Consider the following 16,495-nt stretch of genomic DNA (forward strand, 5'->3'; position numbering starts at 1 on the left):
GAAAGGCACTCTAGGCCGCTCTAAGAACCTCGGGAGAAGACACCCCATGACACGAAACATTCTCTTCGGTCAGAGTGAGAGGTGTTTGCATCGGCGAGTAAAACTCCCTCGGCGTTGGTACAAGGGAAGCATGGTCCGCAGGTGCTTTGCTGTCTCGTTGTGTAACCACATTTGAAGCAAAGTAAGTGTTCTCGCCGTTCTGAATGGACTCTCCCATCTTGATGTCCGGAAGTCCTTGCCTCTCAGTGTGGTGACTGGCAACAGAGTTTCTTTGCTGCTCTGCTGCATCCAACGCCTCCAACTGCTTCATCTCCTCGGCATGAGCTTTAATCGCTGCCTCCAGGGCCTCTTGTTCTGACGAGAACTCGAGATGAATAGATTGAGAGTCGCGAAAGTCTGTCGCTGTTGATGATTCGGTAGTTGTCTCTGGCCACTCGACAGCAATTGGTTGATGACCAGATTTCTTTCGATGTTTATCTTTTGCTGGGTTCTTCTTCCTTCGTATCGCATTCTTTCGCTCAATGGGAACATCCTTGGATGCTTTGGGGGGCTTGGGTTTGGAGGTATTCGTGGTATCTGGTCTTTGCTTCGATTGCAGGCGAGAAGGCAAGCTGGACCTTCTCGAGAAGCCCAGCAGTGTCGACTCCCCCAGCTTGCCACTCAGAACATCTGCTAGGGTCTCTCCAGTCTCTCTAGATCTAGTAGAGCCGGCTCTCTGCACAAGAGGTGGCATGGATTCTGGTCTCGACGAGGTGTTGACATGCCCAGGTCGACGGTAGGGCGTGCCATCCTTCTCTTTACCAGGGACATGGCGTCTGGCCAGGCTCTTTGCATCTCGAGAACTACCATCATCTGGGCTGGTCTCTTCGACAGTCGGACTGAGAATACCAACGCTAGGTCGCGTAACAGGTCTCGTTGATCTTGGACTACTGTGGCTCCTCGATCGTTGTCTTGATACTCCGGGCGTTGGCGTTGCCAAACTTGGACTTCCCTCTTTAGGTATCTCTTCGTGTCCGCTGCTCCAGGTCTGATCCCAGCCTCGAGGTTTGGTAAGGACGAAGTTGGACTGTGATGATGGCAAAGGCTCGTGTTGCCGGCCAGGGTTGGGCAACTCTTCTTGTCGATGAACGTCCAGAGACTTCATCTGCCGTACCACATCCCTCCAGTTGGAGATGAGCATCTCTGCAATAGTATTTGCAATGTGGATCTTGTCTACCGTGGGAGGGCGTGAGTCCTTGGTCTCTGATGCCCTTCCCCTGCGGCGGTCTTTGTGTAGTTTCGGGGATCTCAAGGGAAGCACCAATAGTCCTGATTTCGGGGTGGCCAGTTTCATGGTGTAGTGTTCCAGCATGTCTCCCAATAGGAGTGGCCCAAAGACGATGCCAAGCGCATTGTATCCCATCAAGTCTGTAGTCGGCAATGGATGTCCTGATTCATCTTCCCTTGGTGTAGTCTCGGCGTGTCGTCCAATCAAGCTGAGCAACCCAAATACAGCGCAGATGAGCTCTCTTCGAAACTGCGACTCAACTGTTGCGACGGCCAGTGCAATAAGTCGTGCCCGTACCCGAGACTGTTTCGTGCGAGTGAGCTCAGGATCTCCTTGGAGCTGGGAATTGACGGCAACAAAAGCATCAAAGAGAGATAGTGACCCCAGAATACCACCAGGTATGACCGAGAGAAGACGTTTGAAGGTTGAAGCGACATCGTTGACAGAGGCATGAACATGCGTTGGCAGAGTAGGACATCGGACAGTGCCCGTGATGCCAACATTGCCATGTTCTATGCAACAGTAATAGTCGTATAGGGTATTGACAACCCGAATGGACCCTGGAATGCGAAAGATGCCTCGAGTCGGAACATTTTGAGAGAGGTAATGCGCAGTAGCACGGATGCTTGTCGGTAGGATGAGAGCAGACGGGGCGTGCTCGGAGGGAAGATAGAGCGTACTCTTGCCGCAGATTCGTACCATTGTCTGGAGATCAAGCCTCTTGGGGGATTCGTTGCGGTGTAGCAGACTGTGGGCAAAGTCCGAGACGCTTCGCTTGTGACGGGGAAGTTGATGTGCCGGTGGCTTCATCGGCGTGGGCTGACTAGAGACGGACCGTAGGATGCGCCGGAGCCATGATGGTTTGCGAGGGCTTGTAGGCTGGTTTGTCTGAGTGGTTGTCAGTCTTGAGTAGCAAACAGGGGATGGAGACTTACAGAGTTCCGAAAGTCAAAGTCCTCAATGACCAAGATCCTTACCCCGTGCTATGGTCGTCAGGTATATTGATAGCCCCATATAGAAAAGCTCCTCACCTTGGTCGCGAGGCGATTGTACTCTTGGACAAACGATGCGCGGTCTTCCCATTCGTCTGTATCACTCATGATACCATGATCGCCACTGCTGGTCGTCCATGTTCTGCTGGTATGCAATGTCGGTCCTCGATCCGCCCGGGAAATAGGGCCTTGAAGAGACCGGACACTCCTTGACGGCATCAATAGACTCCGGGGAGCATCTGGAGAAGAGTCACGGCCCAGAGAATCTGGGGAAGGTTGATCCATGGGTGGCCAAGATAAGGGAATCCAACACAAGTAATATGCGGCTAAAGCTGAAGATTGGGCGTAGCTGTATTAAGATATCGCGTCTCGATGCGCGCAGAGAAACAGGGACAGGTCAGTTGGTGTTGAGGGACGAAAGAGGCAGGCTCATGTGTCACAGCGGCGATGCGGAGCTCGAAGTAATGGCAGCTTCATTGCGAATAGAATTGGGAAGGCGCCGACAATAGCGAAAGAACAATAGCAATAGCTTCAAAAATGGGTGCAGCTGCTGCCAGTGGCTTGACAGTCTATTGCCAGCAGTTGCGAGCAGTGAAGAGAGAAAAAAAAAAGGGCAGACGACGTCAGCGATAAAAACCAAGAAATACCAGCAGACGACGATGGGGGATTGGAGGGAGCACAAGGCGAGAGACGAGCCACAGACGATGAGCGGCAGGCGAGGTACAAGACACTGACGTGCACGAACGGTTGCGAGTTGATGATGATTTGGGCTTCTCTTGATGGCTTCTGGAAGCTGATAGATCAGAACAGTCATGACGAGGTTAGGTTCGAGATATAAAAAGAAGAGGCGTAGGTCGTCAAAATGCAGCCACCCGAAGACAAATCTATCGACGGCCCGTTAGGTACCGTCCGTCACTCGCTCACTCAGCTCCAGCTCACGTCCACCACCTGACCAGTACTGTACCCCTCAGACGGCATCCCTCCATCCCTCCATCCATCCATCATGAGGCCCCAACCAAGCCAAGGTTCCATTACTGCGGCACGCTTGAGCTCACATGAACCGAACCTAACCTCTCGGCCTCTCATGGCACGTGCATCGCATCAGGCCGTATCGTGGTTGCCTGCAAGTCTATAGGTAAGGTAGATAAGTAGTCAAAGAAATCCATATCCACCATGCAGCACCATCCATCCATGGTATTCATTCCATCCACATGGTTCCCCTTGCGCCGTTATATGCTTCCCCATCCCGACTTCAGTGTCGCACATAGTCGTGGATAACATGCAGTCGTTGGCTTCATCGTCGTCTTCAGCATAGACATGTCATGCTCATGCAGGTCGTCAAATCAGAGCCAGTTGGTCGTGTCCTCCACCCCGTGCAGCAGCACATACTTGAGAATGTCCGACAGAGAGATGATGCCCTTGAGCTTGTTGTCGTCGTCCACCACGATCAGACGGTGCACTCTACTCTTGCGGATCGTGTCAAAGATCGAGTCTAGCCGGTCCTCCTCGCTGCACGTGTAGATGCCAGGGCTATCGTCCGACCTCTTGCATAGCGCCTCGCCCACTGAGCCGTCCAGGTCGTCATAGTTGCCGCTCTTGACACAGGGGATCACATCAACCGCCTCAAATACGTTGAGCACCCGGTTTTCCGCATCAACGATGGGGATGCAGCTGATGTTGCGGTCAACCATGAGGTGGACAACTTGGAGCACAGAGCTGCTCATGCGGGCAGTGACAATGCCTCCTCCATAGGTGCCCAGACCGATATCGCGAACCGTCTTCTTCAACAAGACCGTGTTGTGCTCGTTGTTGACGGCAATGAACTTAAGGATGCGGTACTGCGTAATGACCGAGACAACCATCTCCTTACCCGTCTCGCTGTCGACGTCTATGAGGGGAATACGCCGGGCGCGGGTCTTGAGCATGCGACGGCATGCTTCGAACAGTGGCTTCGAGGGGTGGACCGATACGGTCTCGATAGGGATTGCGCCGATGGCCTTTTCAATATCTACTCTTATTTTAGCGACGCCGTACATATCTGGGCCCGCGATGTGGACGGGCGAGTTCGGACCGACCTCGCAGACTGCTCAAGCGAAACTGATCGAGCTTGCTAATCTCGTCGGGAAACTGGCAGTAGTATTGAATCAGATTGATAAAGTCGGTGCTCGTAAGGATACCGGCGAAGCGGGAGATCTTGGAATCCCATAGGGGAGCTGATACGATAGCTGTTGTCGACCTGTTCAGCATGGACACGCACGTTGGGTATCGGGCGACGCACAGTTCTGGGTCAGAATGCCGATACTCTTCTTGATGAGTAGGTCCGTATCGAGGACGATGAGGCGGAACGAGAGAGGCAAGACATCGTAGCTAGTGCGGACCTTGAGGAAGTCACGAATGGCATTCTATCAAAACATCAGTCTCCTAGCCTGAGAGGACGGAGAAGGCTCCGGCGACAGCCCCGCGGTGGGTGATGCCACCCGGCGAGCGCAACGGAACGGGCAGACGGAAAAAAGACTTGGCTCAGGTACACGACACGAGACAGCCTCCCTTGTTTTGGCAAGGGCACGAGGAATACGGGCACATACCAGACCCTGCAACTGGTCTCTGTCCAGCGGGCTCGGGGGCTTGGGCTCGGTGGGCGCCATTGCGCTCCGGTTGGAAGTCCTTGGTCGGAGGTAGGATGACGGAGCGACAAACTGAGGGACGAGGCCATGGCCAACGGCGGTGGTGGAGGTGGAGGTTTCTGTGGAGGGGCCAGTCCGCGTCCGCCCGGGAGCTGTTGGAGTCACAGCGACGGGGGGTTCTGTAGGCGCTGCGCCTGCGCCTGTGCCTGTCGTGTCTGTCGCTGCAGCACCATCATTGGGGTTGGCGCCGGCGCGGGGCACCTCATCGTCACCCTCTCCGTCGCCGTCGGCTTCGGCCTCATCGGCCGCGGGTTCGATGATTTGAGGCTCGGGCGGAGGCTGCTGAGGCTGAGTCTCGATCTGGTCCTTGATCCACGACTGCACATGAGCCTTGGCCGGGTCGTCTTCAACCGCGTCGACATGGACCTGCACTTGGTCTCGCGTTTGGGCTTGGTTCAATTTGTCGCCGCCCGCGCCCTCGAGAGAATCATGCCCGCGCGCGGGTTCGGTTTCTGAATTTCCCTCCATTCCAAGCAGAGCCCCTGTTTCCTGGTGTTGCACAACGTCGCCGCAGTAAACCGTCGGCGTCGCGCACCTTTGTCTCTGTGGTGGTCAATTCGGAGGTGATGGCAAGGGGGAGATTGCTGGGTTCTGGTCAAGGGCCAAAGACGTGCGCCAAGTTGCGACGCATCACCGCCTCAAGTGAGGTTGAGGAGGCAGAGGTAGAGTGAGGTGATGTAGCCAAGTTTGTGCCACCACGGCTGGAGGATGGGATGGGAAGGGGGGTCGTAAGTGCAAGTCACCTACAAGACTTCCATATTATTAAGAAGTTGGGTTAGAAAGTCTGTCTAACAGGAACTGGGAACATGGAGGGAATAAGTACGAGGGCAAAGCCCAACCCAAAAGTAACGGCTGGCCTCTGACGTCTCTGGGCTCCAATGGATTGGATGGATGGATCTCTGCTGCCTCTGCCATACACCTCCAGCTCTTATTAGCAATCGCCCCGGACTCGGGTCGGCCTCACTCATGATTTCTGATAAGAGAACCACCTCGACAGACAATTCGTCCAACATGCTTTCTACGGCTAAGTAGCCCGACCCTGGCATCCACATGCTAACTGCGGATACTGTACGGACGGACGAGGGCGTCATGGAGGGATCGACGATGAGCTCTTGCGTCTTGGCATGCCCTTGGTGCTTTAAACGTCCTTTTGCCGCTCATTTCTCCGTCCAGGGATTGGTCGGCGTCGGTTCCGGCTCGCACGACTTGGTCTGTTTGAAGGCGTCTGCAGACGGTTCTTCTCAACCGTCGGTACCATTATCGTCCGTCATGGCTCGAGTGAGTTTATTTTATCATTTATTACCATGACACCAAAATCCCGCAACGTCCGTTGCATTCGACTCGGGGAGTCGGTCTAGGAGCTCTACCAAGGAGGGATCGCCAAGTTTGACGCCTCATGTCTGACATTGCAGCCATTTTGAAGTCGTGTTTTGTTGGTTGCTCTCCGAATTCTTCCTCTTGGCGAATTGGACAACAGGCAAAAGTCTCAAATGCCATTCCAAAGGCGACATTGGGGCTGCCACGTTTTTAAACCGGTTGTGTTGGGTTGTTGATGGGTGGCGGCTAGCTCAACATTGGTTTGACATTGTCTGGCATGAGTAATCGTCGTGTGCTGATACTCTAATCCATCTTCATATTCCATGGGAATCCGAGATAGGCGAGTCAGTCATGACAATCGACCGAGTCCAGCACCACAACCCACCATCACGGGCTGTCAACGTGTTTGTGCAGGGTAGATCGGCAGCTCCTGCAGCTGCGGTTCAGTCGAATGCGGTGCAGACCGTCGCAGGGGATTCATCACAGCATCCAAAAGCAATATTGAGGGACCTCACATTACCCATGACAAATCGAGGAGTTGGTTAGGTTCATAATATGTAGTCCATCTGTTGGGTCATTATTGTATACTGTACCCATGCTTAGCTATTGCAAGCAAGAGCACCATACTAGCTAGATTGGATGCCATCCGTGCTTTGTTTGTTTGGGTTGTGATACGCACTATTCTTGAGGCAGCATTGCTCGAGCCAGCTCAACCCCAAACCCCTCTGCCGCCAGTTGATGACCATGTTGGTTGGCCTCCAAAGCATCCTAGGATTCCCATACACAGATACGATAGGCCTTCTGGTCTTGGCAAGTCTTGTAAGCCTTTTGAAGTATCGACAGCGGCGATCTGTCCAGGATACAGGTGTTCAACATGGACCGCTTGCTCTCGCATGCGAATATCCTCGCTTACTCCAAGAAACTTGAAAAATGAGGCGTTGGAATGACAGAGATTGGGTCAGAGGGGGGGTTCCAGGATGGCCCCAGCTCTTTGGACGACCCACACAAGCACCGTCCGTCCGACAGGTACCTGCAACCGCATAGCAGCGACTGCGCTTCTTTAGGTACCCCCTCGGCAGCAACCTGCGTCCCCTGCCCGGCGGTCCACTGCGACGGTCCATCTCCAGGGCACTAGAGACGCAAAACAACAGCGCACGTCTACCGCCATAGCGTCCCTGCGGTGGACCCTCCATCTTGAATGACCCTCTAGTGAGGTCACTGCAACGACCTCGGAAATCCCTGCAGCTACTTGATGGGGCACGCGCCGGGACAGCTCGAGCTTGTACCCCCCAAGTAGCGCTCTTCGGGTTCTCGTACCTGCCTGACCGTGCACTGGACTTTCAGGGTACCTTCCTGGGCCTTTACTTGCCTCACCTGCCCAAACAGCTTGCTTCCACTTGGGCCTGGAGCTCTCCAGCAGGTCCTGCCCGGCCAGTCGCCTGTCCGTCCTGTCCGCAGTGCCTGCCCTCCTTGCTTCTTCCTGGCGCGCGTCTCTTGATTCTCCATTCTTTCCCTCGCCAACCAACTGCAAGGCCCGGATCAACTCCTCTCGAATTCATCTCTCACTTCTGCATCCGCCATCCAAATTTCCCTCCTCCATCCCCGGCTCGGCCTCCCTTGACTCTTGTCGTCGCGCCGTTAATTGGCCTTGACCGTCCCTCGCGCCTTCGCTTCGACTCCTCCTCTCCGACTTGGGGCCTCTGCCTCCGGATCTTTCTTCAACCCGCCAACCGAGCCCCCCGATCGTCGTAATTCGAATCCCGTCTGGGTCCGCGTTGCCGTGACGTTATTTCCGACAGTGGCATCTCGCTTCGTCAACAACCGCATCATCAACGATTCTCCATAACTTTGAGAGCTACCTGACGCCGTTGCCCTCGCCGACATCGAGACCTACCGAGTGACGATACTAGAGGCTTTGTGCCATTTGTCGAGGCCATGGGTATCTGCAGCTCGTCTTGCTGCGGAGGTATGCTCCATCACGTCCCATGACGATGCTTGTCTGACAGCTGCCTAGGACGGTCCCGCGATGGCCTTTACGAACCCGTCCTTGCTGACAGTGAGCGGGAGGCTGTGGCCGACCTGCTTCAGTACCTCGAAAACGTACATACCCACCATTCATTCTACCGATGTCATACTGACTCGATGCCAGCGCGGCGAGACCGACTTCTTCTCCGGCGAACCCCTTCGTGCCTTGAGCACCTTGGTCTTTTCCGAAAACATCGACCTTCAACGTAGTGCCAGCTTGACATTCGCCGAGATCACCGAACGAGGTATGTGATGGTCGTCGAGACCGAATGCTTAGCGACCTTGCTACGTGTAGTATACTGATGCCGTTTCAGATGTCCGCGAGGTTGACCGTGATACCCTCGAACCAATCCTCTTCCTCCTCCAGAGCCCCGATATCGAAGTCCAACGAGCAGCCAGCGCCGCCCTAGGGAACCTGGCCGTAGACAGTATGTTTCTAAGCTGACCGACCTTTCAGCAACTGACATGTGCTGTAGCCGAGAACAAGGTTCTCATTGTACAACGCGGTGGTTTGACCCCGTTGATTCGCCAGATGATGTCCCCCAATGTCGAAGTCCAGTGCAATGCTGTGGGATGTATCACGAATCTGGCTACCCACGAGGAGAACAAGGCCAAGATTGCCCGCTCCGGCGCCCTGGGTCCGTTGACGAGGTTGGCCAAGTCCCGGGATATGCGAGTTCAGCGGAACGCGACAGGCGCTCTTCTCAACATGACACATTCGGGTATGTTGTAATGCCTGAGTGAAGGGGTGTTGCTAATGAACGTAGACGAGAACCGACAACAGTTGGTCAACGCTGGAGCTATCCCAGTGCTGGTTCAGCTCCTCTCTTCGCCCGACGTCGATGTCCAGTACTACTGCACCACAGCTCTCAGCAACATCGCTGTTGACGCAAGCAACCGACGGAAGCTGGCACAGACTGAGCCCAAGCTGGTTCAGTCATTGGTTAACCTCATGGACTCGACATCCCCCAAGGTCCAGTGCCAGGCCGCCCTTGCTCTTCGAAACCTTGCCTCGGACGAAAAATACCAGCTTGATATTGTCCGAGCCAACGGTCTGCACCCACTTCTCCGTCTCCTACAGTCCTCTTATCTGCCGCTCATTCTTTCCGCTGTCGCCTGTATACGAAATATCTCGATCCACCCTATGAACGAATCTCCTATTATTGAAACCAACTTCCTCAAACCCCTCGTCGACCTTCTTGGATCAACCGACAACGAAGAGATTCAGTGCCACGCTATCTCGACTCTCCGAAACTTGGCTGCTAGCTCTGATCGCAACAAGGCTCTCGTTTTGGATGCTGGTGCTGTGCAAAAGTGCAAACAGCTGGTTCTGGATGTCCCGGTTACTGTTCAGTCTGAGATGACGGCTGCTATTGCAGTTCTTGCCCTTAGTGATGACCTCAAGTCTCATCTGCTGAATCTGGGAGTGTGCGCTGTTTTGATTCCGCTGACGCATTCACCGAGCATCGAGGTCCAAGGCAACAGCGCTGCTGCGCTAGGCAACCTCTCCTCTAAAGGTTAGTGACAGACAAGAATGCCATTTTGACGATGACTAATAATAGTAGTTGGCGATTACTCCATCTTTGTGCAGAATTGGACGGAGCCTCAGGGCGGAATTCACGGGTATCTCTGCCGTTTCCTTCAGTCCGGCGACGCGACTTTCCAGCACATTGCTGTCTGGACTCTGCTCCAGCTGTTCGAATCTGAGGACAAGACTTTGATTGGGCTCATCGGTAAGGCCGAGGATATCATCGAGCACATTCGAAACATTGCAAACCGTCAGATCGAGCCCAGCGACGAATTTGAGGATGAGGACGAGGGCGAAGTCGTCAACCTGGCCCAGCGCTGCCTGGAGCTTCTGGGACAGAGCATGTCCAAGGCGCATATCGAGGGCTGATGTGTGGTCGTGGAGGTAGATGTTTCTTTTCTCATGTCAAAAGCGAAAGCGTTTACGGAAGGTTCAGCAAGGCACGGCGGGACGGAACGGTGTACGGCGTCTTGTACCTTCAAGAATGATGTTTGGTTCTCGGGGAGCGGATCGTTTCTTTATAGGGTTGGCATGACCCATTTATCGGGCTTGTTTTATCAGTCTGTTTCTTTACCACGTCCAACCACGGTGTTTGACGGACACGATGTAGGGAAGGGTGGGAGGGTGATGGGACAGAAGCAGGAGGGCCGGGGCTTTTATTCTCTTTGTACTTTTGACGACGCGTATGTGGCGGATATGGCTCCGCAGGTTCAGTGATTGGGAGGAAGACGAAGTGGAAGCGGAAGATGGGAGAGTAGTTGTAATTAGACAGGGAGACAAGTTTCTATACCCAGATAAGAAGATGACTTGCATTATTATACATGGATTCTAGATGATAGGGAGATGATAAGTAGTTTGAGGTTTAGTCTAAATCTGGAGGGGTCTCAAGACCATTCTTTATCCATTTCCGCTCGTTCCATGGCAGGACCTTGGCGATGGTGGTGCCGGCGACGAGAGCTAGAGGCAAGGGGCCGAAATGCCTCGAGTCTCGAGAAGCAGGGAGGTTATCTCCTGTGATCCAGCAGTGGCCTTCAGGGACCTGGAAAGTTAGTATTGAAGAGGCTGGAGGGGAAGTTGGGAGTACCTGGATCATCAACTCTTCACCTGGATCTCCCGGTGTCCCTACTGAGACGTAGTCACCCGGCATGCCCGTTACTCGCTTAACACCCCATTGGTTGGTAAAGACGGGGATGCGGTAGACAACAAGATCTCCGACAGAGACTCCACGGCCATAGCGACGGGTATGATCACATAGAATCCAATCGCCATCGACAGTAAAGGTCGGAAGCATAGAGGGACCTTGGGCTGGACTGATGGTGTAGCCGTAGGTGATGCCGAGGTGGACGAGACAAGCCGCCTTGACAAAGGATACCGTTGCACGCACCGGACGGCGCGCAAAATGAAAGGCCATTGAGGGAGGATGCCCCGACGGGGGCCCTTTATGTGATGAATTCGAGTATTAGCTATGAAGCCATTTACACGGGGTCGCGAGGGTATGCGACTCGGCCGGTTTGGTGTTGAGATTTGACATGTCTGTAAGAGCTCAGATCGAAGGGTCTCGTGAGCTTCTACGCAAATGATTGGCTGTGGTGTCTGATGTGCCCCGCAGTGACGTTTCTGCCGAATCCAACCGCCCAGTGCATCTCCAATCCAAGACGAGGGCGAGCATCAGTCAGTCTTGGTACACTCCGTGATCGGTCTCTTGAACAAGGCCATTGCCAGAGATACACACTCTTTTTCGACTGTACAATCACACTCCTTGCACGAAAAGGTGCTGCCGTGATCATGAGCAGCTTCTCGTGCCTTCAGAGCTCCCGCAGAGCTCTCTACCGGGTCTTTGTCTCCCCGCATGAAGCGCTCACCCGCCAGCTCCTCCCAGCAGCTGGAGCGACACTCTCGCCAATCCGCCAGAACCGTCTCTTCTCAGCTTCGCCTGCTCAATTGAAAGCTGTGCGCGCCTCCGAGCCCACAATCGTCGACCCCGATGAGCGAGGCTTCGACCGTCGGTACATGACCCAGCAGGACTTTGTCAAGTCTGGTCGCGACCGTCTCCCGCAGGACTTTGAGATCACGGACCCCAAGATCATGGTCTTTGACAATGGAAACTTTGACGGGCCCCTGCTCACGCGGCACGTCATGAGCCGCATCGACCCCTCCGAGTCGCTCCGCATGATCCAACCCTACGTTCCCGCCGACAAAAAGGAGAACAAGCCCGTGCAGTACGCCGTGTGCAAGGTGGTCAACAAGAAGGAGGAGTACGAGCGTCTGCGCGAGAAGAAAGAGAGAGCACGCGTGTCTAAGCAGACTACCCCAAAGAGCAAGGAGCTCGAGCTTGGCTGGGGTATCGGGGAGCACGATCTGTCGACCAAGCTGCGACAGCTAGAGCAGTTCCTCAACAAGGGGATGAAGGTCGAGGTTATCCTCGGGTACAAAAAGAAGGCACAGAAGAGAGTTGACGAGGCTGCGGCCGCCGACGTGCTGACCAAATTGAAGAAGGGGATTGAGGAGGTTGGCGCGAGGGAGTACAAGGCTCAGAGCGGAGACGTGGGACGGACACTACGATTGTATGTTGAAGGCAAGGCTAAATAGGTTGGGTTCTTGGACTGTATGGATTGGGACGTTTAAGAATTTGTGAGTGAAACTCGCAAGTTTGATTGTATCACTAGTAACTATATCTGGGTATCTCTGACCAGATGACGAGTCTATAAGCTTGAGAAAATCGAAAGAAAAGAAAGTTCATCAGGTCGTTCCAGGACCAATTGTTTGAGGAACCCAATTTTGCACACCTAAACTCCAGAACCCATGTCCCAGCTGTCGTGATAGCATGTCGTCGTCCTCATAGGATCTCGTCGTCGTCGTCCACGGGCAGAGGTACTGCAGCCGGCGCAGCATCTGGTACCACAGGCGCTGTCAAGGTCTCCTCGTCAGCACCACCCATATCCTCATCCAACTCGACGGCCGCGTTGCGCTTCTCGACCTCATCCCCTTCGACCTCTCCCTCAGTAGCAGCAACCTTGTTAATCTCCTCCCAAGCCTTACTCCTAAGCTGAATATTCCTCCCCCTTCCCTTGCTCTTCTCAACCTTGCTCTTTGTGCGCTCAATGACAGCTTCAGCCATCTCGAGACCCTTCTCGTGGCGTCGACGAGCCTTGGCCGACATGGCGGTCTTGCGCTTGGATTTTTTCGAAACGCCGGCAGAGTGCTGAGCAGCCAGGACGGAGGGGCGGTGAGGAGCGCTGCGAGGAGGAGGCTTGACGTCTTTTAGAGACTTGTCGGCGTCGATGCTCGGGGAAGTTGCGCGACGGGCGGCGCGGGAGTGAATGGAGGGTCCTGGTAACTAACTGTCAGCATGGGCTTTCTAGTTATCTATATAAGTTGACGTACCTCTCTTCTTGGCCATTTTGATCGTGTGTGGGAGTTTGAAAGGTTGTGATGTTGAATCAGTAACTGTTCGGGTTTGGTAGGGGTGGAGGATTGGAAATTTTGATACCCCACAAAGATAAGAAATGCTGACCGAGACTGACCGAGCTCACCGAGGGTGGGAGTTGAGTTGATGCATTCAACGAAGAAAGGATTTAAAGAGAACTTTGAATCAAATCTCGGACTAAGCTATGGTGTACTACAATCTAATTTTAGCTATCAAATGTATTCTATATCATCGATATTTGACCCTTGGTAAGTAACCCAGCATGGATAGCCCGTCTTGATGGTTTCCTGGGCTACCCGCTCATGTCTCACAACTTGCCTCCATCAACAACACATCTCATCCCTGCTTATTTGCGCCACTTCTGCTATTTTTCCAATACTCGTGTGCTTGTTTGATATTTAACAAGTGGATTGCTCCAATTTATAACGAAAATGCCCTTTCGAGATAGCTCCGAGTCCTACCCTTGACCGTTCATGACCAGCGTGCTGCCTAGGTAGCCAAAGACAGCAACGATGCTGCCCTTCACCATATGTGTCGTCGCTGGGCTTCAGTATCTAATTCATCCTCAGAAACTGGTGAATAGCTGGCACAATTCGCGCCTAATTCCGGAAAATCATGCTGATCTGTGCAAGGGATCCATCCAAGAAACCATCAACTCTGATGCCATCATTCCCATCACTCTGCTCACGACCGATGAGGTCTTTGGTGACCTTGAAGGAATATTGCAACTGTTTGACTCTTATGACGACGTATTCAACTTAGAATTTGGGTCTATCCTCGTGGAAAAGCCCGGGAGTAGCGGCAACGATGTTGTCAATACGACCATCACAGGGCAACAGGTCTATCATTTGGATCAGATAACGGCCCTCGAGAATATAGCAGAGCTCCCATCTGGGCCATACTTTTTACATGGACCCAACCTTCATCAGGCATGGCGGCTGTATGACGACGAGTTTGGTGCCTTTACTTTTGGCGTGATACCCGACGACCTCCACCAGCCCGACGAGTATGTTGTACCTATAGAGCCTGTATTTTGCTGACATGTTCCAGATTCCAACCTCTCACATCCTCGTCTCTTCAAGGAGACTCACAGGCAATACCCGTTCCCTCGCGTCTCTACCATCCTCGGCCTTCTCCCCGGAAACCCCTCTCCGGTATCCGCATCTCCATCAGCGACACAATCACCCTTAAAGGCACTCATACCACATTCTCTAGCCGTGCCTGGAAGTCTCTCTACAAGAAGCCTTCAGATGCAACAGCCGAGTATGCACGCAAGCTGCTGGATCTCGGCGCTGTTCTCGTTGGGAAGACCAAGACGTCGCAGTTTGGTACTGGGGCGGAGTGGGTTGACGAGCAGGCTCCATGGAGTGCACGAGGTGATGGATATGAGAGGCTGAAGGGTGTATCTGTTGGAGCTGCGGCTGCGTCGATTGGTTATGAATGGCTCCAGCATAGTATTAGTGTTGACAGTGAGTTTGTCTATGCTTGAGAGAGCTGGGACTGACGGTGACAGATGGGATGATTGTACCCGACGGAGGCATCTATTCGATTGCCACATCCCACGCTTCCACTGATAATATGTGGACGACTTCTCAGTAAGTGCTCAATATAAGGTGTTGAGCTCATCTGATAATCGCAGCTTGGACAGAACCAGGTTGTTGAGCAGGAGTCTGGAGGATCTGCTTGATATCACGACCAAGACTCTTCACCAACAGCCCCAGGAACCCGAGTCTCCAAAGAGAATTCTCTATCCTGTTGATCTCATCTCAGTCGATGAGACACAACAAGGAGCTCTCGACGGTTTTGTGACGACCCTGGAGGAACTTCTGGGGGTTGAAGCTCAAAGCATCGATATTGGTGCAGCCTGGGCAGAAAACCCCCCGGATGAAGCCTCGGATGAGGACATGCAGGCATACATGAAACATGTGAGTATTCACCCCAGAGGATATCAACTTTCTAACATTCTAGGCACCTTTTCGGTCATGGTGTTATGAGTATTATCACGCTTTCGACGAGTTTCGACACGAGTACCGGCAAAAGACCCAAAAAGAAGCATTCGCCGAGTCCACGCCGCAATTCTTCTGGTCCGTCCACCCCCTTTCAGCATCAAACGTAACTCACCATTACCCAGGGACAAATGCAAAACAACAACGGAGACGGAACACCGAGAAAACCTCAAACGGCTCGAGATATACCGGCAATGGTTCCACGAAAACATCATGACCCCCAACGCCGACGCTATCCTCGTCCTCCCGTGCGGCAAGTCGTCTCGGGTTGAGCATCGGGATGAAGCTGTGGCGTATGTGTAGTTGCTTTTTTGTTTTTGCAGTGGTCTTGGCTGACGGGCGGATTAGTCCACCAACCATCTCTGAGGGAGTCGGACCTGAGATCCTGGCTTCCATCTTGGGGGTGCCGCATCTGGCAGTTCCTTGTGAGTTATAGTTTGGTCAATATTGCCGGAATGGTGCTGATGTAGGCTTGTAGTTACCCAGGTCCCCTACGAGTCCCGTATTAGTGGAAGAACCGAGTATCAGACTGTATGCGTCTCCGTCATTGGACCTCAAGGAAGCGACACGGACATTATCCAAGTCGTCAAGCAAGCATTGGAGAAAGCACATGTCCGAACAAGGGTAGAAACCGGCCGATTCGCCTTTCCAGCCGACACTCTCAGGAACGGCAGATATCCCAAGCCTGTGCCTCAACCTCCGAGCCTATCGGATGAGCTCTAACATATATGCTCGCCCCCAACGTCACACCACCAGGCGGGGAGCGGTCAGCTGCAGCGGGCGTCAACAGGAAATTTCTTTCCCCCAGATGAAGGTCCCCTTGCCTCCCCCACACGAGATTATTGTACGACGGCATACGGTTCGTTTCCTCTGCAAGTTGTTTGGGGTCCCCGGACGATGGATGCGGCCGGTTAAGAGAAGTCCGGGGCCGGGTCATGCGGGGGGGAGATACTCCCCGCTTTTGTGTCGGTTGTGTTGCTGGCATGATGGTGGATATTTGAGAGGTTGTGCTTAGTATTGAACTCTTGCCGTTGTTTCGAGGCCATCAAGTCTATAAAGCTAGTTGACAAACACACAATTGGCCTAGTCTCAACTAAACAAACACACACCTCGTCTATAAAACCCGGCGCTTATCCCGGTCCCCTCTACAAGGGTCCCGCCGTCAAAACAAGCCTCAGAGCTGAAGGGACCGGCGTCCGGGGCCCGGGCCGTGGGGGTCACTTATTTGGAGAAACAAGTGAGTGTGCCC

At 53.6% G+C, this 16,495-nt stretch overlaps 7 protein-coding genes across 7 annotated transcripts; 3 read left to right on the forward strand and 4 right to left on the reverse strand.

Annotated features, from left to right (window-relative positions):
* Positions 1-10: 10 nt before the first annotated feature.
* NCS54_01001500 (Rho-GAP domain-containing protein) lies at positions 11-2,544 on the reverse strand (the record flags this gene model as incomplete). Its single annotated transcript, XM_053155337.1, has 3 exons — positions 11-2,155; positions 2,203-2,250; positions 2,299-2,544. 3 exons carry the CDS (start codon positions 2,542-2,544, stop codon positions 11-13), a joined length of 2,439 nt encoding a protein of 812 aa, XP_053011312.1.
* A 1,058-nt stretch (positions 2,545-3,602) lies between these two features.
* NCS54_01001600 (Hypothetical protein) lies at positions 3,603-5,411 on the reverse strand (the record flags this gene model as incomplete). Its single annotated transcript, XM_053155338.1, has 4 exons — positions 3,603-4,267; positions 4,335-4,484; positions 4,538-4,661; positions 4,845-5,411. The coding sequence occupies 4 exons, from the start codon at positions 5,409-5,411 to the stop codon at positions 3,603-3,605; spliced, it is 1,506 nt and encodes a 501-aa protein (XP_053011313.1).
* A 2,784-nt stretch (positions 5,412-8,195) lies between these two features.
* NCS54_01001700 (Vacuolar protein 8) lies at positions 8,196-10,182 on the forward strand (the record flags this gene model as incomplete). The annotated part of the gene is made up of 7 exons (XM_053155339.1): positions 8,196-8,226; positions 8,275-8,360; positions 8,410-8,530; positions 8,600-8,713; positions 8,762-9,007; positions 9,053-9,802; positions 9,851-10,182. The coding sequence occupies 7 exons, from the start codon at positions 8,196-8,198 to the stop codon at positions 10,180-10,182; spliced, it is 1,680 nt and encodes a 559-aa protein (XP_053011314.1).
* Positions 10,183-10,675: 493 nt separating this feature from the next.
* Positions 10,676-11,224, reverse strand: NCS54_01001800 (Mitochondrial inner membrane protease subunit; the record flags this gene model as incomplete). Its single annotated transcript, XM_053155340.1, has 2 exons — positions 10,676-10,852; positions 10,898-11,224. 2 exons carry the CDS (start codon positions 11,222-11,224, stop codon positions 10,676-10,678), a joined length of 504 nt encoding a protein of 167 aa, XP_053011315.1.
* A 278-nt stretch (positions 11,225-11,502) lies between these two features.
* NCS54_01001900 (IF3-C domain-containing protein) lies at positions 11,503-12,402 on the forward strand (the record flags this gene model as incomplete). The annotated part of the gene is made up of 1 exon (XM_053155341.1): positions 11,503-12,402. The coding sequence occupies exon 1, from the start codon at positions 11,599-11,601 to the stop codon at positions 12,400-12,402; it is 804 nt and encodes a 267-aa protein (XP_053011316.1). The 5' UTR covers positions 11,503-11,598.
* Positions 12,403-12,649: 247 nt separating this feature from the next.
* Positions 12,650-13,213, reverse strand: NCS54_01002000 (Hypothetical protein; the record flags this gene model as incomplete). The annotated part of the gene is made up of 2 exons (XM_053155342.1): positions 12,650-13,143; positions 13,198-13,213. The coding sequence occupies 2 exons, from the start codon at positions 13,211-13,213 to the stop codon at positions 12,650-12,652; spliced, it is 510 nt and encodes a 169-aa protein (XP_053011317.1).
* A 539-nt stretch (positions 13,214-13,752) lies between these two features.
* Positions 13,753-15,969, forward strand: NCS54_01002100 (Amidase domain-containing protein; the record flags this gene model as incomplete). Its single annotated transcript, XM_053155343.1, has 8 exons — positions 13,753-14,246; positions 14,291-14,709; positions 14,754-14,835; positions 14,880-15,165; positions 15,209-15,324; positions 15,372-15,539; positions 15,595-15,671; positions 15,725-15,969. 8 exons carry the CDS (start codon positions 13,753-13,755, stop codon positions 15,967-15,969), a joined length of 1,887 nt encoding a protein of 628 aa, XP_053011318.1.
* Between the last annotated feature and the right edge of the window lie 526 nt (positions 15,970-16,495).

The sequence above is a fragment of the Fusarium falciforme genome, chromosome 8, assembly GCF_026873545.1.
Source record: "Fusarium falciforme chromosome 8, complete sequence".
Lineage (NCBI taxonomy): Eukaryota > Fungi > Ascomycota > Sordariomycetes > Hypocreales > Nectriaceae > Fusarium > Fusarium falciforme.